The sequence below is a fragment of the Astatotilapia calliptera genome, chromosome 9 (assembly GCF_964374335.1).
Source record: "Astatotilapia calliptera chromosome 9, fAstCal68.1, whole genome shotgun sequence".
NCBI classification, from domain to species: Eukaryota; Metazoa; Chordata; class Actinopteri; order Cichliformes; family Cichlidae; genus Astatotilapia; species Astatotilapia calliptera.
In genome coordinates this window covers 2,385,730-2,413,048 of record NC_137430.1, presented here as the reverse complement: position 1 = coordinate 2,413,048, position 27,319 = coordinate 2,385,730, and the positions used below count along the sequence as shown (strand labels likewise).

The following is a 27,319-nucleotide window of genomic DNA, read 5'->3' as shown; positions in this document are numbered from 1 at the left end:
GGGACAAAGTGCTGCTCAGGCTTTTTGGAAATCAGGCAGCCCCTTAGCCATTTCTTGCCATTCTCAATGATGATCACAGGCAATACACTGGGGTTGCTAAAGGGTCTGGCTAACCCTAGCATGCAAGACTTTTAATAATAACCCCTGAAGTGGTAACTTACGGTAATAACATGTCCATGATCAACAATCTGAAGGTAGAGAGTAAATAGTTCTAACATTAAAAAAAATAAATCATCTGATCCTTACCAGGTAAATGTAGTCAAATAAAACCAGAAGAACACATGAAATAATACACAGTGCCATTATTTATTTAACTAAATGTAAGGAATTCTGGCCCACTGTTTTTCCACAAATGCTTCAGTTGTGTGGCGTTTGTGGTCATTCCTTTATGCACAGCTCTCTTGAGGTCCTACCACAGCATTTCAAGGTCTGGACATTGACTGGGCCTCACCTCTGACTCTAGAATAGTTTGGCATATATAAGAGTTTGTGGTTGACTCAGTGAATGTGGAGTACCAGGTGACCAGCATCTCCACTCATGTCTCATCTGTTCAGAGAACTTTGCTCCAAAAGTCTTGTTTGTTCAGCTTCCCATGGGAACACCTCCAATCATATTTCTTCAGAGTCTTTCTAACTGTACTGTCATGAACTTTAATATTTAATGTGCTAATTACAGCCCACAGGGTCTGAGATGGAGTTCTTGGGATTTCGCAGTTTCTCTTAGCATTGCATGGTGAGCTGAGCTCAGGTGAATTTCTGGGACTTGAACCATCTTTAATTTTCCAACTTGTGAATGGTATTTCTTACTGTAGATTATTCTAAGATAATACTTTAAACTATTTCATAACCTAGATAATTATGCATGGGCTACAAAAATGATGTAGTGGAGATATGATATTGTAGCAGCCTTACTCCGTGTGTAGCACAGCGAGAAGCTTGTTTGTGTTCTTTCCTGATATTCTAATGATGTTTGATTCCTTGGAAAGTGATTCTGTCACTACTTAAAGTGTGCTTGTAGCCGTAAAGCAAAGTGATCCACCCGTGATGCAGTAGTGTGGCCATGTATGCAGAATACATTTAACATTAAACATGAAATCAGATGGAAACTCTAAGGTCTGTCGCAGTCGTGTAAGAACCGTGTTGTAGTCCTGACAGCACACATGTATGTGGGGGACATGTAAGAACAGAGCGGTGCTGAGCATGTGGAGCCTACTCCTCCATGTCTTTTGTTGTTCCTCATAATAAAATGAGTGAAACCATGGCAACAGCACAAGTTTCTCCCATAATAAAAACAGCAGAAGATTTATCCTTTGTCCCTTTTTTACTTGTCACACTGCTTTACTGTGACATTTGCAGCCTAGCAACGGCACCTGATGATATCTGAGATGGCAGTAAAAATGCAAAAATAAATGGACGGATGGAACGTCACCACATTTCTCCCCGGGTACTCCCGCTTCCTCCAACAGTCCAATGACATGCAGTTTGTGGGGATAGGTTAACTGATCAATCTAAATTGCCCAATGGTTGTTTGTGTCTGTGTGTTGGCCCTGCGACAGACTGGCGACCTGTCCAGGGTCTACCCCGCCTCTCACCCTATGACAGCTGGCGTAGGCTCCAGCACCCTCCCGACCCTGAAAAGGATAAGCAGAAGCGAATGGATGGATATATATATATATATATCCATATATATATATATATGGATATATATATATATATACATATATTTGTGCTGTTAGCGTTAATCTCCTTAAAATGACGTTAATGCCATAACCGCATTAACGCGGCAAATCTCGGTTAGCGAGTTAGCGCAGATCGCCCTGTGCTGGGGCTACACATGTTAACGAGCTAACCGTGCTAACGAGTTTATATAGCAGCCACACGCTGCTATATATATATATTTATATTTGTTAATTTGAGTTTATTACAGTTTAGGTTTTAGTTTAGTTTCCCCAGCTTGCCTTGTTTCCCCACCATCTTTAGTACAGCGGCTGAAATGAACATTGCTTTCCCCTCTATTCACTTTTTATGTGTTTATGTATGCAAGAGACCGTATAAGTAACTTTTGATTTTAGGATCACAAATAGTTCTTTCAGATTATATTTGACTATTTAGCATTTGTACATGATCTCTTTCCTTATTGTGTCTTTCTTCATGCCTTCTCCTCCACTACTCTTTCTCCTCTCTCATTTCCACCTCATTGTCTTCCTCTTCAAGCTTCATCTTCTGCACCGAAGTCAGGAGATGAGGCTCTAAAAATAGTATCATTACTACAATGTACTGGCTTGTACATCTTGAGGTTTTAATTACTAACTATACTGGTGTGGTTAAAGGTTTCCATACAGTCACAATGGGCATGAATGTCATGGTAATTTGAGTCTTTTAATGATTTCTTTGAGCTCTTCTCTTTCCAGGAAATCACTTTTTATTGTAAGTTATAAAAACAGGATTGATTGGTCAAAAACTTGGGGGAGAACTTTCGGTCTAGCAGAATCAACATCAAAGTTTTGTACCTTCCGGTGCCAACAACAGTGCCAACAACAGTGCCAACAACAGTCCAGGCAGATCATCCCCCTCAAATTCCTCAGAGAGGGGGAATTCTCCCTGCTGTCTGAGTGCAACGGTCTATTCTACAATGGTAAATGGTAAATGGCCTGTATTTATATAGCGCTTTTACTAGTCCCTAAGGACCCCAAAGCGCTTTACATATCCAGTCATCCATCCACCCATTCACGCACACATTCACACATATACAATACATATATGTGTACAATAAAGGATAAAACAGTGACTTTTAGCCAGCATAGTTTGATCCTCATCATCGTCAGATAGGCTCATGTGGCTCTGTTTGAAAAACAGGCTTTAAAGTGGTCAGTGCAGTGTTACTGAGCACAGTGCAGGCCCTGCATTCTTTTACTGATGTTACGACTATCACGGTGTGCAGTGTATTTCATCCCAGTACATCCCTACCAGTGTCACCATGGAAATACAGCTCCTCATATCAATGATGAGTAGCTGACGTGGTAGGGTCATCACTTCCACTCCACCTGGTGCCAGTCGCGTTGGTGTTGAGTTTTATGTGGTTATATTTTATCAGTTGTCTAATGTAAGAGATCTATCGTGTGGACTCTTTCAGTGGCTCCAGAGTGCGATGCTTTACATTCACCTAATGAGTGAAAGCAGCCTGGTTTGATCCCTGGAGGAACCAAATACACTGCTTAGTTAACTGTCCCAACAGACTGGGAAATAAAGTATTTGCAGGGAAAAACTTGGACATATGAGAGAAAGTGAGTTATGGCGCTATGATTTATGACAGGGGAAGTAAGAAAAAAATTGGCTTGGTTTGTCCCCAGTATACCTTTTTTGCTTTCTTCTGACCAGTGCTTGTGCTAGGTCCTCATCGGGATCAGAGTTTTCTCCAGCACCAGGTCCCACTGACTACTTTGTCCTTTCACATATGTATCTATTACTATTACGCTGCATCGGCTCACTCACAGCATGGCTGTTATGTAATTTCTTCTTCGTCTTCTTCTGTTTTACTGACAACTGGCAACCCATTTAATTAGAGCAGGTAGTTGTACTGCCCTCTAGTGGAAGAGAATGTTATTGTATTGCCCGATACCCACACCGATCGCTTAGATTACTAATCAGGTGGAACCAGATAATCTTCCACGGCACACCTGATCATTTCTCACGGCACACCTATGTGCCGCGGTGCAGTGGTTGGGAAACACTGCCTTAGCTGAAGAGGAGTGACTGCGTCAACCACCGTACCTGTTTTTACTGGTCACCTCGGGTTTCTATCACTTTTCACTGGTTCCCTAAGCCACCGTAGTTTTTGTGTCTAAAAGCTATTATGTTCTCTAGTGGCATGATCTTTCATATTTTTCTCCTCATGAAGAGAAATCCCACATCCAGACCCAAACATGAGTGTGTCTGCTAACAGGAACTGTGTGTTTAATAAAGTGTGATATTACTCGGTGCCACACACATGTCAGTGATTCACTGACTGTTACACTGTTACACTGTTACACTGTTCTTTCATTCCACAAACACACACTGGCTTCTTTTGCATCAGTTACACATTCACCATTCTGCTGCTCACTGGCATCAGTGTCTGAAAACAATAATAAATACAGTTTATTTATAATTAATTTTAATGTTGCATTGAAGCTGCCTGACGTAAACAGCTGTTTAGAAAATTACTTGTTTGAAAGGTTTCCATCCGTCCCTGATTTAGACGTTTGCTCCAGCTCTTCAGACCTCACCCTGGGGACTGGAAGACTTCTATAGTGTAAGGATCAGTGGCCTGCCATGTTTGTCTGTAGCAGCTTTCTTTGGCTAATAGTCAACTTTAGAGAGTTGCATAGAAAGTGGGCTCGGTCCTGTTTTCAAAAGCATACATATTTGCACATAGACAGGCTTGAGTCCTTTTGTGTATTCAGCAGCTGTGTCACTAGTGATGGAGCCCACTGAGAGAGCACTGGTACGAATGACTGACAAAATAACACCACCCACACTAGCAGCACCCACTCACAGGTAAAGTGCTGCTCCTTTCAGTAATCTGTTTTCTTTGTGTATGTGGCCCCTATTTCTCCTAGATCACAGTGACAGAGACTGTGCTGTTTCTGGTCCAGTACACGTCCAAGGAGTTTGACCGTTTAGAGAAGACGGTGGCCACCGGAGACTGCTGTTACCTCAACCCACTGGTACGCAGGACATTCCGCTTCCTCGGTAAGTTTTAGGCGTGTGTATGCTTGTTTCTGTTACTTCACCTGTCAAAGCTGAATGTTTTTCTATAAGTCTGTGAGAAAACTGGCCACATGTGACATTCACATAATAAACTAGTTAGTTGAGTTTGTTGATCAGGTCCTTTGATCAACAAACACACTTTTTCCCACTAAATTGAAAAACTAAGATCGACTACAGGAACAGCACTGATGTTTTGGACGCTAGAAACAACTTTTCTTTCACTCAACCTGAACTAATCGTCTCAGTAAAGCTCCACCTGTTTGCTCTTTGCATTGTGTAACTGTGCCAGCGTCATCATTGCTGCTGCTGTTGGTTTATCAGTGTTTCTGATTAAAACTGGGGGCTCCTGAATACGTTTGTGTTGCAGGTCTGTTTTTAGTGGCAAATGTGGGTGCGTTTGCATTTCCACAGTGACAGTGGTGCTCTACAGAGCCATGCCTTAAACGAAGAGAAAGACCTCTTGGATAAGTATTATTTAAACCATGAAAGGACATTCATTACCTTTAAGTCCAACTACTTGTTCTAGCCTTGCCAGGAGAATATTGTGATCAACCGTAGGGCTGTGCGATATGACCAAAATCTCATATCCCGATATAAGACATCTATCATCCCGATAACGATATAAATCACAAGAATTTAACATTTTCTGTAAATTCTGTGAATCTCAGGCAGATTGACTTGCATTGAAGTGTTTCCAGCTGGGCGTCATGTACCTGGAGTTGAGACTTTTAACCGATGCATGAAACGATACATTTTTAGACATAAGTTGTAACGGCCGTTGTTTTCTTTGTGAGTATTTATTACACGGCGTGCTGCCGGGAAAAGCCTGCTCTAACGTTTGAGTCTAAGGTTTATTTTTTAGCACCCCGATGGCTCTTTTTTGCTTCTCATCCATAAATGCTCTCCATACTCTTTCATGGGATTTAGTTTATTTTGAAAAGTCTCAACAGGATTTTGAGCTTTATTGTAAAAGGTATGCAAAACAAACAAGCAGACGGCGGAGCCACGCCATTTTTTTACCGTCTTGGTTGCTAACGACAACGTGTAAAAACAGGCACTTGTCCGTCCGTAGTGTGGTTATATTAAATATAAGACAAAGAGAGAACAGGTCAGCCCGGCAAGGAAAATCAGTGAGGCCACTGATGATATGGCAGAAATGGGCAAAAAATATTGCAAAAAAAATTCAATATCTCAAAAAGTATAGAAGTTATGAACACCAAAAGTTATAGCCGGCATTAGCAGAAAGAGCAGAATTTTTTAAAGTTTGAACGGTGAAAATCTGATGAAAACTGTGGGAGTAGTTAAGTGCCAAAAAGTGTACGGAAGCAACTGGAATATAGTGGAATAAAGAATAAAGAGAAACAGGATCTCAATAGTGTGGATGCCCTCAAGGGCATCCACACAAATATTGACGTAAACAGTTTCTTTTGCGACACCACGAAACAAACGATAGCATAAAATGAAACGATGGACGTTTTTATATCGTCAGCTGATATATATCGTTATATCGAACAGCCCTAATCAACCGTATCGTTAAGTCAAATAAAACTAGGACCACTGAGCACCCTGAATCAGCAGTTAAAAGGAGGTCATTAAAAACTCTTAATAGCGCTGTCTCGGTACTGTGGCGTGGTTTAAACCCAGATTGGAATTTCTCGCTGATTCCATTAGTCTCTAACAAGGTCAGCAATTTATGAAGGACTATTTTTTCCGAGATTTTCCAATAATGGCGGTTGAGGCTGTGATGCTGTGTTCTTTGACCAGGAGAGATCTTCTGAAATGTGCACACACAGGAACTTGGTGCTGCTTACCCTCTCCACAGCAGCACTGTTGATGGTTAGTGGGGTGTGCAGGGTGTGAGTTCTCCTGAGGTCTGTGGTGATCTCCGTAGTCTTCTCCACATTCAGGGAAAGGTTGTTGTTGCTGCACCACTCAGCCAGATGGTTAACTTCACTCCTCTATGTCTCATCGTTGTTGCTGATGTGACACAGCTGTGTCTGAGGCCAACTTGATGTAGCTGTGTGATGGTGTGCAGTTGAGAAGGGGGCTCAACATACATCGTTGGGAGCCCACGTATTCAGTGTTCTTGAGCTAAAGGTGTTGTTGCCGACCCGTACTATCTGCTGTCTTCCTGTCAGGAAATCCAGCAGCCAGTTACACAGCGAGGTGCTGAGCCCCACCAGATCCAGTTTGTTAATGAGTTGCTGGGGAATGATTGTGTTGAATGCTGAAGTCAATGAACAGCACTCTAACATATGAGTCAGATGTGTGAGGGCTGATTGAAGGCAGTTAAAATTACATCATTGATTTGGCGGTTTGACCCGTATGGACCGGCAGGAATGATTTCCTGTGCCGTTCAGTGGTGCATTTGGGTAAGTTCAGTCTCTCACTGAACACCCTCCTGTGACAGGCCAGGATGTCATAGTGTGGGCGGGAGGTATTGTCCACCATTGTGCTCGCCTTGGACATCATAAGGGAGTCCAGCTCCATCCCCACAACATTGCTGGCTTTCCAGATCAGTTTATCGCGTTTGTTGTGACCATTGGCACCCTCGTCTCCTGGACTGGGGCAGGATGTCTCAGGATGGGCGACGCGGAACACCCACTTCACCTCCAATAACGGGCAGTCCTGGCGGATGTGCACTAGTCGCCCACATCTCCAGCACTCTTGCTCTGATGCTTGTGCTGCTCCGATGAGCTGAGCACAACTTCCATAGCCCTCATGACCTGCAGAGAAACAACAGAGGAGAAGGGGTTAGAGAAGGGGTTAGTATCCATTTCCAGTGGGAGGAAATGGCTAGAGCTCCATAACCACTGGCCGGGCTGGTGATGCCACCGGGTGCCTCTTCCTTTGGGCCAGGACTGGTCAGTTGGTCGCTGCTTGCCCCAGCTGCTCCCATGGTGGTTCCACCCAAGCTGCTTGAGGCTCGCCAGCCAGTGACAGTGAACTCACTCCACTGTTCTGACCGAGACAAACTGCTCCTGGACGACAGTGTCGAGCAGCTGAGGTTTACTTAGGGCTGCAGCTTCCTGGCCGTGGCTTCATGCAGTCACCTCACTTAAGCGAAGGGCTGTCTGCAACCCTATCAAACTTTTCCGGAACCAGCACCAATGGTCTATCCAGTCTAGGATGGTCCATCTAATGTAGGAAGGGTGCCCTTGCTGTTGCGTGGAGGCTCATAACTGCCACCTGGGCCTCCTCCAGTCAGCAAGGAGCCAGAACAAGTGATGAGGTTTTCCAATACTTCTGTCTGCTGCTTGCTCCAGGCATGTACCTCCTCCAACTGCTTCAGATGCACAGCTGCCAGCTCAGACACCATCTGGGCCAGTGCCCCCATCAGCTACACAGGTTGGGGCTCTGTCATGCCAGCCTGGGTTTCAACACCACTGTAAAAAGAACCTGGCACGACCCATACATGGCTTCTTCCAAAACCTTTTTGCAATTTTCAGTGTCTCTCTGGCAGCTTGATTCCCATTGCACTCCTGTTAGCTGCCTCGATCAGCTGCTTTCTTAGACAGACACCAAGATCCCAACATGAGCTGAAGATGTTCATTTGGACTGAGCAGCACGGGCAGGATAAGCAAAGAGGACATCAGAGGGACAGCTCAAAGTTAAAGAGGTTGAGATGGTTTGGAGATGTGCAGAGGAAGGATACTGAATGGTGGACAAAGGATGATGAAGATGGACCTGAAGGGCAGGAGGGGAAGACCTCAGAGGAGGTTCATGGATGTAGTGAAGGAGGACATACAGAGGGATGGCCACTAAAGGATGCAGCGAAAGAGAAGAAGAAGAAGAAGAGCCCATGCGATAATATCCAACTTCAATGCAATATTTTTCTCACACGTCACACAAAAGGGCTAAGGAGAAGATCAGAGTAACAGAGTCAGTGTGTAAGAATCATTCACCGCAGGTTGGCCTCTTCTCTCTGATGGGTAATTGAGAGATGGAGATAAGACTGAGGAGTATTACATAGTTCCTTAGGGATAAATCCACTTGGGGGCCTGGCTTTATCCTTGCATTTACACATTCAGCACACTATTCATGCTGCTCCTTAACATTAACAGTCCTCTCATTGCAGACTAAAGCTCCTTTTATCCCTTTATCTTATATTGGAATTGGTTGTCTTGCATTAAACAGTGCCAGAGTGTATCAGAATAAAGCTCATGTCTTAGTGTTAATTGATGTCAGTTATGAAAGTGCTCCACAGTGACTTTATGATAAAGTTGTCTTTTCCCAGCAACATGGAGAAGAAGGATGAAGAGCTTTAGCTGCAGAGGGGTTTTGTAAAGTAATGAAAGTGTGCCACATTAAGAATCAACACCATCCCCGCTAGAAGAATGACTTTAATGCAGATTCAGAATTGCTTTACCCTAAAACCGAGGCTCTGGCTCGAAGAGGAGAACTGCCACAAAAACAATATTTTATCCAACAAAGGAAAAGCTATTCTAAAAGCAAGAAGGAAGAACTTCATCATTATGAAGCACACGTCATTAGCACAATGTAGAGGCTATAGAACGGAGATAGATAGCTTAACTAAAAGCCTCACTTTAACGCTGTAATTTTCTCTGCTACAAGGTACAAAAGTGTCTTAAGCAAATGGCAGCTCAATTATACAAATAAAACAAGACGAGGATAGTGCTTTGCCCTCTGAAAAACTACTAATCACTGAGCCTGGCAAAAGAAAAAGACAGGCTTGTCAGAGGAAGCAGCAAGGAACTCAACCAAAAGTAAAATAAGATCAAATGAAATATAAATCCATGGAGGGCTGAGAGGGTGAAAATATGACATGCTGTTATTTTGAATTAAGCCTATTTGGTTCCTTTCTCAGCTCAATCTCATAGTAAAATTTAGAACAGCTACACTTGTGAACAGTGAAAATTATAGCACAATCCTATTTCCAAAACAGTTGGAAAATGTAAATAAAAGATTTCCCAATCTCATAAACCCACATCTTAATCAGAGGGCTTGATAGAACTAGAATCCCTAGAATAACTAGCACAATTTTTGAGTGGGTTGGAGGTGGGAGAATATGTCTGTGAAGGTTCTCAGTCAGGTGGGAGAAGCACTCAAACTACTTTGGTGTTTCAGCCCTTATGTGACAATATGATTCTTCATTTAGACTGACATGAACTACCACTTGCCACCAATACGAGACATCATCACTTGTGTAACCCCGATTCATTGGGTGTTTCGGCCGCAAACAACCATCTGCTATCTATGAAGGGAAAATGTACCATAGCAACATCCCAAAAAAGAAAAACAGGAACGAGGAAATGACAACAGGCAGTATGGTGGTTCATGCAGTGAGGACACCCCCACTCTCGTCACAGGCACCTGACTCACCAGAGCCCAAACACCAACACCTATGGTGGTGAGAGAATGACCCATGAACTCAGAGACCCTAAGCAGCCGCAACAATGAAGGTCAAGATCAAGCCACAGTGCACCAGCATGTAGAATCACAAAATGTACAGGAAGGTCTCTACCAGAGCCCACAGCTCATCAACCAAGGTCTAACAGAAAATAGATGGCTCATCCCAGACCCACCATAGCAACATAAAGACTGGAAGGAGCCTGCAGGAGCCGATGTACTGCAAAAAGACCCACAGAGGACACCTGCCAGCACAACCAGGGCGCTGAAGCACAACCCCAGTTGCATGGGCCCACCCAGCCACCCAGCCACCCACCCCCACCACTCCTGCCATCCCCCGATAGAGCAGAAGGTGCCCACCCCAGACAGCCGGATGCAGGGACCAGGCATTGGGCCTGCCAGGAGGACCCCAGCACAAGGCAGAGATAAAGGGAAGAGAAAGGACAGGAGGGGGGGAGTAGGCGGGATCCGCCAATCTCCTGCCTCATCACCTCCAAACGCCAGATTGAATTGAAATTGAAACATCTTTTACATGTGTTAGTGGTTGTAAAGGGCTGTGGGTTGGACATTTTTGTCTTAACTGTGTTCTTTAGTTGTTGTTGTTAAACAGATGACTGGCTGATAGAACCTTACAGAGGTTTTATTTTGAGTTTGTGATTTCAAGGGTTTTCACCAGGCCGTTAAGGTGCAGAAGCTCAAAGGGTTTTTGAGGCAGTTATGGCGTATAACTGAAGCGGTAATAAAGGGGAAGTCTGAAAGTTTCATTCCATCGATTGTGTGCTTCATTCTGGTGAATCCATCTTATGATGTATTTTATTCGGTTAGCTAAATAGTCTAAGGACTGAAAACATTTTGATGCAATCATTAAGGAAAAATTATTAATTTGGAATAAGTGAGTGATAATTTGGGGGAGGTAATTATACCTAGCTTTTGATAGCTCAAAAGTTCAAATCTTGGTCTGCAGGAATCATTGAGTTCTTCATTATTGGAAGTATTATTAGTAATTCATTTTGACCAATCTGATGTTCGTGAAAAATTTGTAATGAGATGAAATATGTCCTTTACTGAATTTGTTGGTTCTTGTAAATACAGTAATATATCATCAGCATATAAATGAATTTTGTGTTCTAATATAGAGGTTTGATTACCTTTGATATTTTTGTGGAATGGCAAGTGGTTCTAAGAAAACTGCGAATTATTCGGGTGAGAGTGGGGATCCTTGTCTTGTCCCTCTCTCCACGCTTAAACATTGAGAGATGATCCCATTAGTGGTGACCTTGGCCTGTGATGGGGTATAGAGAGTGGTTATCTAATAATTAATAATGCTGGGCACCCTTTAATATAGGTGACAGAGATCCTCTGGATTGTTCTGGGAATATGATTCACTTGGGTATGAAACTTGCAGACTGTTGTTTTAGTTGAAGGAATTAGGTTTATTATAGGTCATGTTCAAATTTACCTGCTCTGCCTCGGGGTGTCTAGAGGCAAGAATCAAGCGCACCATGTGCTGAGCATGCAGAGTGGATATACCTAAAGGAGCTGCTGCAGCTGTAACTGAGTTAGTGTGATTGAGTTGTGCCGTAATGAATCAGTAAGTGTTATTCCCTTGGCAAGTTAATTGGCATGATGCTGGTTGTAACTGTTCGTGCATGTTAAAATTATGTGTCTCAGTACATTGATACTATGTTGGTAAGATTATTTAGCACTGAGATAACAGCAGTGGCCATAATCTATTCAATAATTACATCCAGTTGTATCAGGAATTAAGTTAAAGGACTTTTTTGCTGTTTAGTTTAACTGTTGCTAGCTTTGCCATATTCATGCCTTACTATTAGCAACTTGTATGACGTGCTATGAAGCAAATTTATGGTCTACAGTGACCCCTTATGGACACTGGGAGACATCGCTGGTGTCAGATAAATGACGTTATTGTGATTGTGATTACACTTTGATGTAAACAATTCTTCCGTGGGACTTTATTAAAGACAATCAACCCAACATGTTTCTGACTAGTATATCCAGTGTTCCAATATGTCCTCTGCAGGTCGTTTGTGTCACGGTCCTGGGTCGGTGAGCCAGTGCTTTGAGTTTCTTGTGTTTCTGAGTTTTTGTATTATGCTCTTAGTTCTTTGTTGTTATTCTATAGTCTATTGTCTTAGTTTGGCCTTCTTGTATCCTGTTTAGTTCTCTGAGTAGTTAGTAGCTGCCCTCTGTGTCTCTTTGTTGTTGTTCTCTGTGTTTCTTAGTTCCTGTCTCCCCTAGTCTAGTTTGCATCTGTGCTACTTCCTGTTTTACTTTGAAGGTCTGTGTCTCATGTGAGTGTATCCTACTTTGCTCACTTGTCTCGTCAGTTCTGATTTCTCCAGCTGTGCTCCCCTTCTGTGTCTCATTCCCCTCGTTACTTCCCAGTGTATTTGAGCCCTGTGTTTCTCTGTGTCAGTGTTGTGATCTCCGTCATGCTGTGTGTTTCTCCCTGTGTGTGTTTTATTAGATTCTTCTCAGTTTAGGATTTGTATACGTTCTATGTTTAGCAATTAAAGCTGCCATTTGGAGTTCAATCCCGTTTCTAGTGAGTTTGCGTTTGGGTCCAATTCCTGCCTGCACACAGCCGAAACATGACAGTTTGGTTACCATCTGTCCTTAGCTGACTTGAGCTGGTAGTACTTTCTACAATCTAGGTTGTGGATTGACTCAGGAGCTACATTTCCTCCTTTGCCAGAAAAATCCTGTGGCTGGCACCCTAAAAATCTATTTATTTTTTTAAAGGGTAGAAATAAGGTTTTTGCTACTATCATCTAATGGGTCTCAGGGCTGTCAGTTTCTCTTTACAGTAACATTAGTAGCAGCTGTTATTCCAAATTATAAAGTACTCTTTAAAATACACAATCTGGAAATCCCATTTTATGCAGCATGCCTGCCTGTGTCGATTATGGTGCATTTATGCATGACTATGGATAAGTACTTTGGGCAGGCTTGTTGGCACAGTGAGTGAGCACAGATGAATGAATCCCAGAAAGACTGTGCTGTGCTGTGTGGAGTAATGAAGGCTCCACGTCGCCTGTTTGCTTGGGCCTGCCTGAATCTCTGAGCCTCAACGCCAAAAGATTCCTGAGTTGATTTGACTTTTAAGCTGAGGAGTTGCTTTGGGGTGTTAAAAGGTATCAGCACAAAGTGTTAAAAAGTGAAGCAAGATAGAGACCTGTTAGCTCCGCTGTTGTAGTTTTCCACTTTTTTATTTTGGTTATGATACATAAATAGTGTCAAGATATATGACATGTGTCTTCACATTACTGAAAGAGCCACATTTCTGATTAGTCAGTGTCAGCATGAAAGGCTTCCATCTGGGACTGCAGCGAATGCTGAAGCATCTTTCAGCTTGAATTATTCTATAACAACCAACACTTGTTTCCAAAACAAGACGATGCATAATATAGCAAGTTTGGTGATAAAAGTCTGAGTGAACCTCACATTCACACAGATGGGATGGCAGATGGGCAAATGAACAGCTGTGTGTTGTATGGGACATCACCTCCCATCTCTAGCAGTTTGCCTCCTTGAAACATTCATTCACAGCACCTGCTGTAAAACTGATCTAGGCACATGTTACTGACTATAAATCACTGGATCTCTAACTTCACTTTAAACCACACGTGTATCTTCCTTAGCTGTAAAAAGTCCGTATTTGCAACGTTTTTTTGAGATTTTAAAGTGCGATATCAGGGACGAGTCAAATAAAGAAAGAAATTAGGTAAATATGAATCTTAAATACATAAGGAAACAGTAACACTATATTATCTAAGTTGAATGAAGAATAATAAGTACACTCTGACTGGTTGTCCTATGCTTACTACACCTTACACCTACAAAAGGACTGTTGGACTATGGAGACCCATTTGGTCTCAATGGTTTTTGGTCTTTGAGGCTTTGGTGACTTTTTGGCATTTTCCACCTCAGCAGTTGGTGAAACCGCTCGGTGATTTTCCATGGTCTCCATGCTGTGGTTCCTAAATGCTTCCAGGGGGGTTAGGACTCATTATTTACATGCTTGGCTGGATGCTTGACTCAAAACACCTGGATTTAAAGTTTAAGAGATCTATTCCAATATAGCATAGCACAACTAATCTCCTGCAACGATCTCTGTATAAATTTTACATGATTTAAGGAAAGCCTCATATCATGATGATATTTCTGTAGCAACACCATGTGTTAATGTGAACACACGAGACAAACCCAGAGATGTCTGACATTGACAACTGTGTGTCCACCTCTGATAAAGGTTCAGTAAAAAGGGAGCTACTTCAACAAAGCAGTGATCTGTACAATATGTGAGAAAAGTCTTTCTGGTAAATCTGGAAACAGCAAACTTTCATCAATGGAGTGCAGGGAGAGAGAGGACCCAAAAGTAGACACCCTCAGCAGACTGGGCAGGACTCTGAGTGAGCCTTTACTAGCTGATGAATGCCTTAAAAGGAAACCGAAAGCAACTGGAATAACAGCCAGGAAGCATAGGAACTTAGAAAAATGAAGGGAGGATAAGCTGAAGTTTGAGCAAGAGACAAAGAGAGTCTGGGACAATAAATATGACTGAAGTGGAACGGTAACACACACAAGATTAGACTAAATACAGCGATGGAAGAAAAAACTGGGACAGGAGCTAAACTAAGCAGGGACAAAACTAACACACATTTTTCAGTTTTATTGTGCAGCTCCTGATGAGTTGCAAGGTTACTTTAGAAGTTGTTAAACTGAAGTGTTACACAGTTACGTTTGTACTTCTCCATCCATCCATCCATTTTCTTCCACTTAACCCCCGGATAAGCTAAAGAAATGGATGGAAAGATTCCCAGACCAACCGAGACATACAACCTCTCCAGTGTTTCCTTGGTCTGCCCCGGGGCCTCCTTCCAAACAGTGTCCAGGGAAATCATTACTTTCTGCTCACATTTGGCTTGTGCTGTGGCACTATATTACTGCAAATTAGGCAGAGTGCCATCAGTGACAATAGCTTATTTGAAAAGGACACAATAACATTTTCCTTGAAATATTGGGATATTATTTTGAGGCTCTGTCCTCTTGTCAAAGGGGACCATGATGGCACCTTTATTGTGCACCACTGACAGGCAAGATTAGGACCCATAATGCAGAATTCAGCAAGCCAGACACAAGTTTAAAACTTAGCTCTTACTGATGGTGATTCACAGGTAAACAATCCAATCACGGGTCAGGGCAGGAACAAACAAACTGAAAACACAGACTCAAGGAGAGCTTGTGGATGAGAGAGCACACACACACACAACACTAAGTCAAATCCATTTTGGCTGTAACAAGACCAAATGTGGAACAAATGAAGCGCTTTGATGCACTGTACACCTGCGTTTGTAGTGTGATGAAGAAAAACGATGAAGTAGCATCAGTTTCCTCTGTGTTTGTCACAGACCAGCTCACTTTGGTCACCACAGTGGCTCCTGCACGTTTTCTTTGGTATTCTTGCGTCTTTACAAATATTAGAGCGTGCTAGTATTCACACCTGACACATTCCATGTGTTTGCATTTCTGCATGTGTGCCTGAGTGTATCTGTTCATGTGCATAAGTATGCATGCTCGCACATGTTTGTAGCCAACATTTGCATGATGTGAACCAAGCCGTCTTGCAGCTCCATAGCCTTCCCTTAACACTCAGGCCAGGCGTAGCTTTGCATAATGACTCACAGGCTGTGCTGCTCAGGGAAGATTATATTTAGAACACAGCCGAGGGTCGTGGGGCACTTGTGCACTCATCTTCAGGAGTCTGTTTTACCTCTGTTGCTTTGCTTGTTGAACTTTACATTTATAAAGTTCGTGCTCAGCCTACTCTGTAAGTGACATTATGTAAAACAGTCCAGATAACATCAATATTTAAAAGTTTTGAGCCCGTTGGGAGCACACTGCACTGCAGCTTTAACCTTTTTTTTTTAAGTGCACCACTGCTGCTTACAAAGGTATTTTCTTTTCAGCTAAAGTCTCTTGAAGTCTTCCCTAAGCTTCTGGAATTTGATGGAGCAATGTGTAACCTGAAAAAAGCACTGATGTCAGCATCATCTGTAGCTGTTGGGCGGACTGCAGTATTGTTCATGTTTGTGTGCTGCTCACACTCACACGATGAATTAGTATCGGCTAAAACATTGCTCAGACATGGTACTGTTGATTCTGTTCATCTAGACCAGGGCTGCCCAATCCCAGTCCTCGAGAGCTACTATCCTGCAGCTTTTAGATGCATCCCTACTCCAACACAGCTGAATCAAATGAATGGCTTGTTATCAGGCCTTTGCCAAACACGATGGCATGCTGAAGAGGTAATCAAACCATTTGATTCAGCTGTGTTGGAGTAGGGATGCATCTAAAAGCTGCAGGACGGTAGCTCTCGAGGACCAGGATTGGGCACCCCTGATCTAGACGTTGTCAGTGGCTCATCCGAGTGTCACGCGATCATACTCTAAAGACCTCACAGTACCTAATTTTCCTAATAGAGCAATTTGCTCTCAGGCTTACTCATGGTTCCTAGATGGTAAGTGGTTAATGGTTGCTATATAATATTTTTTCTTCTTTACTTCAGCACTTTGAGCGCTCATTGAGATAATTAAATGTAGAATGGGAGGAAGAGCTTTCAGTTTTCTGTGGAACCAGCTTCCAGTTTGGATTTAGGAGACAGACACTATCTCTACTTTCAAGATTAGGCTTTGATTTTTGCTAAAACGTATAGTTAGGGCTGGATCAGGTGACCCCTGCTAGTTACACTGCAATAGGCCTAGGCTGTTAGGGGCTTCCCATGATGCACTGAGTGTTTCTTCTTCACTCTAGACATGGGGTGTCCAACTCAAGGCCTCGAGGGCTGGTGTCCTGCAGGTTTTCGATCTCGCCCTGGGTCAACACACCTGAATTCAATTCAATTCAATTTTATTTATACAGTGCCAAATCACAACAACAGTTGTCTCAAGGCACTTGAAAGTAGAGATAGAGAAAAAGCTGGTTCCACAGAAGACGGGCCTGAAAACCAGCGGCCATCCAGGTCTTTGTCTTTAAGACATTCCTGCAGTTTAACTCATTGGTGTGTGTTATCTGGCTTCATGGACAGATAGAGCTGGGTGTCATCTGCATAGCAGTGTAAATGTATGCTATGTCTTCTAATGATGCTGCCTAAGGGAAGCATGTATAATGTAAACAGAATTGGTCCTAGCACTGAACCCTGTGGAACTCATAATTAACCTCAGTGTGTGAAGAGGACTCTCCATTTACATGAACAAATTGGAGTCTATTAGATATATATGATACAAACCACTGCAGCACAGTACCTGTAATACCTACAGCATGTTCTAATCGCTCTAATAGAATATTATGGTCGACAGTATCGAACGCTGCACTGAGGTCTAGCAGGACAAGGAGGCCTGGAGTTGGACACCTCTACTCTAGACTTTTGATTCCCACTATTGCATGTAATTAACTTTTGTCTAAACTCTCCTGCATTGTGTGTTGTTTGCTGTTTATGGTCTTTCCTTTCTTCGTTTTTTTTCTTCTAACTGGTTGAAGAAGATGCTGCTGCTGTCTGAGCTCCTTGTTTCTGTAGTGTGTGTTATTTGACACACACTGAGATTATTTTCAAACCTTGGGCCTCTTCCCTATTATGTATGTAGTGTTATTCATTCATACAAATAATCATTGTTTTCTATTCAGCTTTTGATGTTTTCTGATCCTTTAGCAGCTTTCCTGCATGTCTTCAGTGAACATTGTTGCTTTTCTTTCCCTTGCCAGTGCAAAGGATTTGTGCACTAATTCTTTCATATCAGACCAGAAGGGCTGATTGTCTTAATAATGCCTGCTGGTGAAGCTTATCAGCAGTTTGAATTGTTTGAATTGGGCTGTTCTCAAAAGCAGCTATAGAAACACAAATAGGAGAGTAAAAGAGCCCTCAGAGAGATTTGTGATATTGTTGCTGCTGTGGAAAAACTCATTTTCAAAGATTAAACGCTGTTTAGAATGTGATATCACCTGAAGCGGGTCGGAAACACAATAAGAAAAACATTATGCTTATGCTATTTATTAGAACTTTATTCAAATTAGAGGACTGTCTCCTTACTGTGCGTTGTAAAGAGTAATTGTGTAGTGAGCAGCCCCTAGTTTGATTTGTCAGAATCAGAATCAGAATCAGAATCAGAAAGGGGTTTATTGCCAAATGTTGAGCAGGTTTACAACATTAGGAAATTGCTGCGGTGCTTCAGTGCAAACATAGTGTCATAAATAGCACTTAAATAGACATGAAAAAATAAAAGTAGGGATAAGAATTAAAAGTGCTACGTAGAAAGATATGTGCATGAGATATACATGAGATATATACATGAGAATAAGAATTAAGAGTGCTACGTTGAAAGATATATACATGAGTGCAGGTGGTGATCAGTGCCAAACATGGAATGATGCAGTGAACACAGCGTAGGGTCATGTGTTAGTGCTGGGAACAGTCATACGGTTATTGTTCATGTGTCCAACAGCAGAGGGGAAGAAACTGTTCTTATGGCGAGAGGTTCTGGTGCGAATGGACCGGAGCCTCCTGCCTGAGGGGAGCAGGTCAAACAGACTGTATCCAGGGTGAGAGGGGTCAGCTGAGATCCGAGCTGCATGCCCCAGTGTCCTGGAGGTGTACAGGTCCTGCAGAGATGGGAGTCTGCAGCCAATCACCTTCTCAGCAGAGCGCACAACACGCTGCAGTCTCTGTTTGTCCCTGATAGTGGCTCCAGCGTACCACACGGTGATGGAGGAGGTGAGGATGGACTCGATGATTGCGGTGTAGAATTGCATCATCGTCCGTGTTGGCAGGTTGAATTTCTTCAGCTGCCTCAGGAAGTACATCCTCTGCTGGGCTTTCTTGATGACGGAGGTGATGGTGGGCTCCCACTTCAGGTCCTGGGTGATGGTGGTACCCAGGAAGCGGAATGAGTCCACAGAGGTGATGGGGGTGTCAGTCAGGATGATGGGGGGAGTGGGGCTGTGTGCTTCCTGAAGTCCACAATAATCTCCACTGTCTTCTGGGCATTCAGCACCAGGTTGTTGTGGCTGCACCAGGACACCAGACGTTCAACCTCCCTCCTGTAGGCAGACTCATCCCCGTCAGAGATGAGCCCAATAACGGTGGTGTCATCTGCGAACTTGATTAGCTTGACAGACTGGTGGGTGGAGGTACAGCAGTTGGTGTACAGGGAGAAGAGCAGAGGAGAAAGAACACAGCCCTGAGGGGAGCCGGTGCTGATGGTCCGGGAGTCCGAGACATTCTTTCCCAGCCTCACATGCTGCTTCCTGTCCGTCAGGAAGTCAGTGATCCACCGGCAGATGGGATCAGGCACATTCATCTGGGAAAGCTTGTGTCGGAGATGGTCTGGAAGGATGGTGTTGAAGGCAGAGCTGAAGTCCACAAACAGGATCCTGGCGTAGGTTCCTGGGGAGTCCAGATGCTGCAGGATGAAGTGTAGGGCCATGTTGATGGCGTCGTCTACAGACCTGTTGGCTCTATATGCAAACTGCAGGGGTCCAGGAGGGGGGTCGTGAGGGTCCTGAGATGGGAGAGAACTAGGCGCTCAAAAGACTTCATGACCACAGATGTCAGAGCCACGGGTCTGTAGTCATTTAGTCCAGTGATCCTAGGTTTCTTGGGGACAGGGATTATGGTGGAGGACTTGAAGCAGGCAGGCACATGACATGCCTGCAGTGAGGAGTTGAAAATGCCAGAAAACACTGGGGCCAGCTCGTTTGCACAGTGTCTGAGGGTGGCAGGAGACACACCGTCTGGGCCGGGAGCTTTCCGAGCATTCAGGTTCTTAAACTGCTTCCTCATTTGTGTTTAATTTAGTGTAGGAACATGAAAGTAGATGTTGGTCTGACTGGACCAGACCTGGCAGATACTGTTTACTTTGCCCTTACTCCTGCATTCTTAGATTCTTTGCTAACTCTAACCCTTTGTTTAGCTTGAACAATGTTTTCCACAAGCCCTCTAACTCAGTTAAAGTCAATGCCTTGAAGGTGTCGTATCTGCTGGTTAGTTGAATTGCCTAGACAAAAAAAAAAGCTGTTCAACATTGGGGAGAAAAACAGGACATATAAGTAGAAGTTGCTAACGTAAATGTTAACGAGCTTCCGTGCTTATGTGTTCTTCAGTACTGACGAATTCTTCGCAATTACTCAACGAGCTCCACGGGGGACAATGAAACTGAAGTTCAGTCTCTGTCCAATAAATACATTTCACAGTTAAATCAACACTTTCACACTGTGTCACACTGCGTATTGCTGTTGCATCTTTGTATTTAACACTGTGTCCAGTATTAGGACTTACTTACAGCTTACTACAGCTGAGCACTCCAAAGTGTTGCTTATGAACTTGGGGGGGATCTGGGAAACTGTGATAACAGTGACTCTGCTGCACATCACACTGCAGCACTTTGGAGATCAAATAAGAGGTGCACTGCCTCACCCGTCCTCACCCTCCGACACACAGATATGCACCAAGAGAGGAGCGACTACACAGAACAAACAAACTATACAGCGGCTCTGCGGCAGATCATGGCATTGTTTGAAGCAGGCATTAGATTTATGCCCTAATAAGCAATTTTGATCATCTCGCTCTGTGTTCCCTACAACAAAGAGGAAGAGGGGGATGGGTTCGCTGTAAGCGCCTCCACATTTTCCACACTCGCTTCAGAAAGTGGGACAGAGTCAAAACGATGCGTTGTGCGGCGAGCACTTGGTGACTGAGTCACATGATGCCTGACAAAACCTATTTGATGCTTATTAAGAAAATGACCTGTCGGCAGTAAGCCTCAGTGGCTCTTGGGGGATGACAAAGGAACAGCAATGAGTCACGCAGTGACATTTAAAACTAGAATCCGTGAAAGAAGAAGAAAGATATGCCACACTAAACTGTTGCAGTGCCGCCTGTCTGTTAATGTCTCGCAGCACACTTCATAGCCTTGGCTGAATTAGTTTTGCAGCAGCACAGACGCTTGACAGTGATTGGAAAAGCTTCTGTGGTTGACCCAGCAACACATCATGGAACCTCATATACATATGTGTGTGTTTTTGTGTGGTAAACACCTCTTTCAGTGTGTGTGTAAGAAGCGATTGTCCGACTCGGTGTCAGTAGGTAATTTAGCGTGTCAGCGGGCTGGGCTCCTGTACGAGGGAAGCTGCTATTTCCGTTAAAGCCCTCCATGCTTGGTTGGTTTGGTTAGGAGCAGCGTGAATGGACAGTGGCACCTGGGTGATGGTCACAGTGGGTGTGTGATGGTGAGCAGCAGGGGATTTTGTTCAAGGCCGGCTGTGTGCAGACTCGCATAGGAGTGAGGAACAGAGGAGATGAACAGGCTGCTTACAGAGGGAATTATTCACACTGAAAGTACAAGTAAGCTGAATGATTTATGTCCTGTCCTTGTTATTTTATGGAGCACTTTGCCAGTGTCGCAACACCATCATTCTGTTGGAAGATAAAGCACAGACAGAAGGGGCAGCACAACAAGGTTACTTGTGCGAATCACACATTTTTCTTATTGCAAATGCCATTTATTATGTTTTGCTGTATAAAAATAGTTTCTATCTCTCATTGTTAAAGTAGTGCTGAGAAACAAAATCATTGTCATTGGGAGCTATAGCATTAGCCAGGATAAATGCCTATCCCACAGAGGCATGTTACAGTGTATATATATGTATGTGTGTATATGTAGGGATGGGTATTGATAAGATTTTCACGATTCCGATTCCATTTTCGATTCTTTATTGATTCTTTTAAAAAGGAGAACACTAAGGTCGATTAGCTTAGAACTTTGTTTTATATCTTCTCTTTGAACAAGAGAAATTTAGGAGTAACATGGCCTTACAAACCCAACAGTGAGATCTTAAGAGATCCAGCCTACGGCTCTTCAATGGGGTGTCACAGGGTCCCCAGGAAAAAAATTTTAAATGTAAAGTAATAAAATAAATTTAAATTTAAAGTTCATGCATTTATTACTTCTTATGGACTACTGTAATTCATTATTATTGGGATGTCCTAAAAACCAACCTTTAGTTAATCCAAAATGCTGCAGCTAGTGTACTGACAGGGACTAGAAAGAGAGAGCAGATTTCTCTTGTATTGGCTTCCCTTCATTGGCTTCCTGTTAAATCCAGAATTGAATTTAAAATTCTTCTCATCATATATAAGGTCTTGAATAATCAGGTCCCAACATATCTTCATGACCTTCAGTTTTCAGGCCCCTCTTCTGTGGAACCAGCTTCCAGTTTGGATTCAGGAGACAGACACTATCTCTACTTTCAAGATTAAGCTTCAAACTTTCCTTTTTGCTAAAGAATATAGTTAGGGCTGGACCAGGTGATGTTGTAATAAACGTACAGTGGGGCAAAAAAGTATTTAGTCAGCCACCGATTGTGCAAGTTCCCCCACCTAAAATGATGACAGAGGTCAGTAATTTGCACCAGAGGTACACTTCAACTGTGAGAGACAGAATGTGAAAAAAAAATCCATGAATCCACATGGTAGGATTTGTAAAGAATTTATTCGTAAATCAGGGTGGAAAATAAGTATTTGGTCAATAACAAAAATACAACTCAATACTTTGTAACATAACCTTTGTTGGCAATAACAGAGGTCAAACGTTTACTATAGGTCTTTACCAGGTTTGCACACACAGTAGCTGGTATTTTGGCCCATTCCTCCATGCAGATCTTCTCGAGAGCAGTGATGTTTTGGGGCTGTCGCCGAGCAACACGGACTTTCAACTCCCGCCACAGATTTTCTATGGGGTTGAGGTCTGGATACTGGCTAGGCCACTCCAGGACTTTCAAATGCTTCTTACGGAGCCACTCCTTTGTTGCCCGGGCGGTGTGTTTTGGATCATTGTCATGTTGGAAGACCCAGCCTCGTTTCATCTTCAAAGTTCTCACTGATGGAAGGAGGTTTTGGCTCAAAATCTCACGATACATGGCCCCATTCATTCTGTCCTTAACACGGATCAGTCGTCCTGTCCCCTTGGCAGAAAAACAGCCCCATAGCATGATGTTTCCACCCCCATGCTTCACAGTAGGTATGGTGTTCTTGGGATGCAACTCAGTATTCTTCTTCCTCCAAACACGACGAGTTGAGTTTATACCAAAAAGTTCTACTTTGGTTTCATCTGACCACATGACATTCTCCCAATCCTCTGCTGTATCATCCATGTGCTCTCTGGCAAACTTCAGACGGGCCTGGACATGCACTGGCTTCAGCAGCGGAACACGTCTGGCGCTGCGGGATTTGATTCCCTGCCGTTGTAGTGTGTTACTGATGGTGACCTTTGTTACTTTGGTCCCAGCTCTCTGCAGGTCATTCACCAGGTCCCCCCGTGTGGTTCTGGGATCTTTGCTCACCGTTCTCATGATCATTTTGACCCCACGGGATGAGATCTTGCGTGGAGCCCCAGATCGTGGGAGATTATCAGTGGTCTTGTATGTCTTCCATTTTCTGATGATTGCTCCCACAGTTGATTTTTTCACACCAAGCTGCTTGCCTATTGTAGATTCACTCTTCCCAGTCTGGTGCAGGTCTACAATACTTTTCCTGGTGTCCTTCGAAAGCTCTTTGGTCTTGGCCATGGCGGAGTTTGGAGTCTGACTGTTTGAGGCTGTGGACAGGTGTCTTTTATACAGATGATGAGTTCAAACAGGTGCCATTCATACAGGTAACGAGTGGGGGACAGAAAAACTTCTTACAGAAGACGTTACAGGTCTGTGAGAGCCAGAGATTTTCCTTGTTTGAGGTGACCAAATACTTATTTTCCACCCTAATTTACGAATAAATTCTTTACAAATCCTACCATGTGGATTCATGGATTTTTTTTTTCACATTCTGTCTCTCACAGTTGAAGTGTACCTCTGGTGAAAATTACTGACCTCTGTCATCATTTTAAGTGGGGGAACTTGCACAATCGGTGGCTGACTAAATACTTTTTTGCCCCACTGTAGGATGCTGGGGGACTCCCATGATGCACTGAGTGTTTCATTCACTATGTGTTTATACACCTCTCTGCATTTAATTATTAGTTATTATTAATCTCTGGCTCTCTTCCACAGCATGTCTTTGTCCTTTCTTCCTCCCTGAACCCTACCCGGTCGCGGCAAATGTCCGTCCCTCCCTCAGCCTGGTTCTGCTGAAGGTGTCTTTCTGTGAAAAGGGAGTTTTGCTCAAAGGGTTCATTTGATTGTTGGGGTTTTCTCTTTTTTTTTTTGTAATGTTGTAGGGTCACCTTACAATATAAAGCGCCTTGAAAAGCTCTTGTTGTGATTTGATGCTATATAAATAAAATTATATTGAGTTGTGTTGAACTGAGGAATATCAAGTTTCACAAAATCTGACGGTATCTCATTAATATTAATTAGCACCTCACTTTTCAGTCTCAGTACTATGTTGCTGCTAACAGCAGCATTTCTCTCGTCAGTCTTAACATTTTTTTGTTTGTTTCCAGGAGTCTACACCTTTGGCCTCTTCACTGTTGACATCTTTGTCAACGCAGGGCAGGTAGTGACAGGAAACCTGGCACCGTACTTCCTGACTGTCTGTAAGCCAAACTACACAGCACTGGGTTGCCAGCAGGCCCTGCGCTACATCAGCCACCAGGAGGCCTGCACAGGAAACCAGGACGACATCCTACGTGCCCGCAAGACTTTCCCATCCAAAGAGGCTGCGCTTAGCGTCTATGCTGCACTCTACCTAGCTGTGAGTTTTTCTTACATCCAGCCATATGTGTTTAGTATAATCCTTTTGTTGTCTCTGATTGTATCACCTCCGTTTTGTTTGCGAGGGAGCTGGCGTTGGTGAGAAAGATGGATGGAAATAGGGTTTGTTTTGTTGTTTTTGCTGCTGGACGTGATAGCCCCGCTCTGCATCCCTGCTTTTGTTTCCGTGTCACCTATCTCTGCACAGTCTGTGTCGCTTGCTGTTCCCAACAGTAACCCACAGGGCGCCTGGTAGTCTCACAATCTCAGGTGGGTTACTGCTATGCAGCAGAATTCATGGTTCCATTTACCACAGCAAGTCTTCTAGGTCCTGAGCCAGCAAAACAGCCCCAGATCATCACAATACCACCACCATATGTTACTGTTGGTATGATGGTCCTTTTGTGAAGAGGTGACTTCCAAAAAGTTCAGCTTTGTCTCGTCAGTCCACAGAATATTTTCCCCAAAAGTCTTGGAGATAATCAAGATGTTTTTTGGCACATGTAACACTGTTGTGTTCTTTTTGGTTAGCAGTGGTTTTCTCTTTGAGCTCTCCCATGGATCCCATTTTGCCCAGTCTCTTTCTTATTGTTGAATCATGACCTCTGACCTTAACTTAGACATGTGAAGCCTGCGGTTCCTTAATTATGTTCTGGGTTCTTTTGTGACCTCCTGGATGATTGGTTGACGTGCTCTTGGAGTAATTTTGGTAGATCAGTCACATTTTATTTATATAGCGCTAAATCACAACGGTTGCCTCAAGGTGCTTGTGTAGTGAGATAGCCACAGGCAGGAATGATTTCCTGTGTTGTTGAGTGGTGCATTTGGGCAATCTTAGTCTTTAAGTAGGGCTGGGCGATATGAACCAAAATTCATATCTCGATATTTTTTAGCAGGATGGCGATATAAGATATATATATCTCGATATTTTTTTAAAGCCATAAGGTACGAACAAAAAGAGAGTTCTTAGTCAAAGCTGTGTCCCAGATGTCACACAGGCACTTTTATTAACATACATAGATGTACATGAAAAAAACTACTCAAAAATAAATTATGAGCATTTATTATATAATAAAAGTGCTCCATAAATAAAACAAAACTGTTGTTTTTGTGCATAACAAAGAGCTCACAATTGTGCAGTCAAAATGTAAACTAAAAGACGCTGAGCATAATAACAGAGACAGATTTCACAGTTCGTGACTGACAGCCTGGAGTTTGAAATCTGCTTCATAACCGTGTCTCTTACAGGTGCCATTTATGGTCCTTATACACACACACAATACGGTAATATTACGCTGAAGCACAGTACGTATCACTTCGTGAGGCTCCTCGGTAGCCGTAATGCTCCGACTATCCATCAAGCCGGTGCAGCTCCGTAGCTTAGCAAAGTCGTACTAAAACATTTTTGACCCTGAACAACTAGAATTCATACATAAGGCGCACTGTCGATTTTTGAGAAAATGAAAGGATTTCAGGCCGTGCATGGCGTTAGCGTGGTTAGCTCGTTAGCGTGGTTAGCTCATTAACACATTGACGCCATTCAGCCCCACGCACGGGGCGATGCGCAGTAACTCGTTAACGGAGATTTGCCGTGCCCATCTTGTCGCTGCCTGCAGGTGAAGCGATGTGGGAGGAGGGGGAGTTGTGTTCAGTGAAGGAGAGGTGAGGTCAAGTAACGTTGCGTAAAGACAAAAGTGGACGAAAGAGAGGCAAACTTGTGGCTCCACAACTATAATTATAACGTAACATAGACTATATCGATATAAAGGATATTGTCACATCTTACATCTCGTATAAAAATATATCGATATTTTTAAAAAACTCGATATATCGCCCAGCCCTATCTTTAAGTGAACATGCCCCTGTGACTGGCTAGCACCTCATGGAGTGGGTGGGAGGCATTTTGCAGCATTGTCCTTATCTTGGAAACCATGAAACAGCATAGAGGATGGCATTGATCACACAGACTCAAAGAATATCCTGAGCATGGTCCGATGTTAAAAGACCTCAGCTACCTTGGCTCTGGCCTGTCCTGCACTGTGCAGTGATGCTTTTTTACCAGTCCAGTTTATTGTTTATCAAACTTACCTCATACAAACACTTTTTTCCATGCTTTTTTGCTCAAGTGCTTTCAGTCTGACATTCACACACATACATACACTGATAGATGCATCGGAGAGCAACTTGGGGTTAGTATGTGACCAAAGAATAGTTGGTCCTGGAGACTGAAGCAGCAACAACAACCTTCCAATTACTAGATGACCTGCTCTACCTCCTACAGCCATCCTGTGTGACTGTTGATTTATCCTTTAAGCAAAGCACAACAATGAAACCTTTTCAAAAAAGCTTCCAATGCTTTCTGATGATCTGATTTGTTTGATTTTCTGTGTCAGAACCAATGTGTACCCAAGTGCCCATAAGTGATCGATGCATGGCTTTGG

The 27,319-nt window shown here is 43.3% G+C and overlaps 1 protein-coding gene across 2 annotated transcripts in view; it reads left to right on the top strand.

Annotated features, from left to right (window-relative positions):
• Positions 1–27,319, top strand: part of plppr5b (phospholipid phosphatase related 5b) — a 109,510-nt gene that overhangs the window by 22,354 nt on the left and 59,837 nt on the right. For both annotated transcript variants that reach the window (XM_026179129.2, XM_026179130.2), the window contains exons 2-3: positions 4,598–4,730; positions 24,629–24,879. In XM_026179129.2, coding sequence (XP_026034914.1) covers positions 4,598–4,730; positions 24,629–24,879 — 384 coding nt within the window. The remainder of the gene's footprint in view (positions 1–4,597; positions 4,731–24,628; positions 24,880–27,319) is intronic.